This window comes from Phyllostomus hastatus, unplaced genomic scaffold, assembly GCF_019186645.2.
Source record: "Phyllostomus hastatus isolate PE091 unplaced genomic scaffold, TTU_PhHast_1.1 phas_scaffold_93, whole genome shotgun sequence".
In the NCBI taxonomy this organism is placed as follows: Eukaryota; Metazoa; Chordata; class Mammalia; order Chiroptera; family Phyllostomidae; genus Phyllostomus; species Phyllostomus hastatus.
Genome location: NW_025334042.1, coordinates 17,218,062 through 17,220,924, shown reverse-complemented (window position 1 = coordinate 17,220,924; position 2,863 = coordinate 17,218,062). Strand labels below are relative to the sequence as shown.

Genomic DNA, 2,863 nt, shown 5'->3' with positions numbered 1-2,863 from the left:
TGTGGGAAGTAGGGATGGCTGGGACTGGGGAGAGTGGGGAGAGGAAAATGGAGACTACTGTACTTGAACAACAATTTTTAAAAATGTTCTTCTACTGACTTGTTTGTCTACTTTTCTATATATAGCATTTTGAAATATCATTTTTATTTTCTACTCCTCAGATTCAAAGTTTGTGATCTACCAATGCAGACTCATTATCTATCTGAAGACAGTGATGAAAAATCATTCTGCAATAACAACATTCATCCTGCTAGGATTAACAGATGACCCACAACTACAGGTTTTTCTTTCAGTACTTCTGTTTCTCACCTACATTTTTACTGTTGCTGGAAATCTAACCATTATCCTCCTCACTCTGGTGGACTCTCACCTTAAAACAGCCATGTACTTTTTTCTTCGGAATTTCTCCATCTTAGAAATAATATTTACAACTGTCTGTATTCCTCGATTTCTGTACAGCATGACAACTGGGGACAAATGTGTTACCTATAATGCTTGTGCCATCCAATTATTTTTTGTTATACTCATTGGGGCAACAGAGTTTTTTCTCCTAACTGCCATGTCTTATGACCGCTATGTGGCCATCTGCAAGCCCCTGCACTACACCATCATCATGAATGAGAGAGTATGCACCATTCTTGTCCTTTGCTGTTGGCTGACTGGGTTAATTGTTATACTTCCACCACTTAGCCTAGGGGTTCAGCTAGATTTCTGTAACTCCAATCTCATTGACCACTTTGGCTGTGATGCATCTCCTCTTCTACAGATTGTATGCTCAGACACTTGATTTATAGAGCAGCTTGTGTTGATCATGGCTGTGCTGACCCTCATATTCACACTAGTCTGTGTAATTGTGTCCTACACTTACATCCTGAAGACTATTTTAGGGCTCCCTTCAATTCAGCAAAGAAAAAAGGCTTTCTCCACCTGTTCTTCCCACATGATTGTAGTTTCCATCACCTATGGAAGCTGCATCTTCATCTACATCAAACCAGCAAAAGAAGGAGTGGCCATCAATAAGGTGGTGTCCTTGCTCAACACCTCAGTTATTCCTCTGATGAATCCTTTCATTTACACTCTGAGAAATAAGCAAGTCAAACAAGCCTTCACAGACTCCATTAAAAAGATGGCATTTTTTTCAAAAAACTAGGTAACTAAAAAGTCCTAAATTTTAAAGTATGTACACATAAATATTTTATTTTTACTACGTGTTCAAATTTAAATCTACAATACAGGAATGAACTTGCAGTCTAACTACTTAAGTTTCTTTTTTATACCTCTTAGAACTATAAACTGAAGGAAGCACTATGGCCTTAATTCAAATAGACCTTCTTTCATAATAGTTCACTTTCATAAATAACCATGAATAAATATTTCCACAAAGTCCAAACAATAACTCACCATCCTGTCTCTAACAGACACACAATAAAAGGCAGTCATAAAAATTCAACTTGTGTTTTGGTTTATTCATTTCTTTAAACTAATATTTTTAAGGGCAAAAATTGTTTACCTCAGGATTCCTTCCTGGTCTAGCATTTACTGTCTCAAGAAGATTGGGGAAGCCACTCTGTCTGGGTGGCTCAGTTGGTTAAAGCATCATCCCATAAACCAAAAGTTTGCAGGTTTGATGTCCTGTCAGGGCATATCTCTAGGTTTCAGTTCCATCCCTGGTTGGGGCACATATGAGAGGCAACAAATTGATGTTTCTCTTTCACTGATGTTTCTCTCCCTCCCTCCTCCTCTCTCTAAAATCAATAAGCATGTGAGGATAAAAAGAAGAGGATGGGGTAGGTGTAATTTGGTTCTCATTTTTTGGTAGTGCAAACCACCCTGCTATAAACTATGGTGCACCTGTGTCATTACACTAATTTGTTGTTACAGAGAAACATTTTTTGGTGTTTTAATTTTTTTATTTTTGACATTACAGTTCTTCATTTTTCTAGTTGTACTGAGATATGATTGACATATAACAGTATACTAGTTTAAGGTATACACCATAATGATTTGAAATACCCAGAGAAATAATTATGAAAAGAAGAGCCTGGTGGAAGTGCAGATCGGTGGAGAGCACAGAGTCGAGCTGCGCTTGGCTCGCACCCCATAGGGAGGCCTGAATCCTGTACTGTGATCCCAGAAGGGACATGGCGCTTGGTGCATTCATACAGTAGTGGCTCAGAAATTTCCAGCCAGCCCGGCCAGGGAAGCCGTGAAAGGCGCCAACACCCGGTCGGAGTGTGGTTCGGCAGGGACCTCGGAGCTGGAAAGGGCTTGGCTCAAGCACCCTCGGGAAGACTGTCTCGCGCTCGCTGTGAACCCAGAACGGTTGCGGCAAGGTGCTTAGGGCGATCCTAGACCCCGAATTTCAAAAGTTTGGGGGAGGGGTGCACCCTTTTATGATTCCCAGGGAGGGCGCAGTGAATCCCAAAACGTCGTGGGTGCCTCCAGAGATCATAGAGCTGGAACTCTGCATGACCCTGGACTCCAGAAGAACATGGAAGTGAGATCCCGAGAGCCAGTGTGCTCGGGAGCAGCCAGGGTACCTGACAGACTTCCTGAGATTTGGGCTGGGAGAGAGAGAAGGATTTCAAAGGTCCCTCAGCAAGCTGAAGCCAGCAAGATCAGAAAAACTCGTCTGGCCAGTTAGAAACCAACAAGAGGTTTTTGTTTGTTTGTTTGTTTTTCTCTCTCTTTTTTTTTGTTTGTTTCGTTTACTTTGGTTTGGTTTGGTTTCATTTGGTTTCGTTTCATTTCGTTTCGTTTCGTTTTTGTGGCTGTTGTTAGTTGATTGATTTTATCTTGTGTTTTATGTGACATTTTATTTTTCAATTCTTATTATTTTTATCTTGCAATCCCTTATGTTTCT

General features: G+C 40.7%; 1 protein-coding gene across 1 annotated transcript; it reads left to right on the top strand.

The window, feature by feature from the left end:
• Positions 1-214: 214 nt before the first annotated feature.
• LOC123812696 (olfactory receptor 6C2-like) lies at positions 215-1,150 on the top strand. The gene is given in 1 exon segment (XM_045829506.1): positions 215-1,150. A coding segment is annotated over 1 exon segment (936 nt).
• The last annotated feature ends 1,713 nt before the right edge of the window (positions 1,151-2,863 follow it).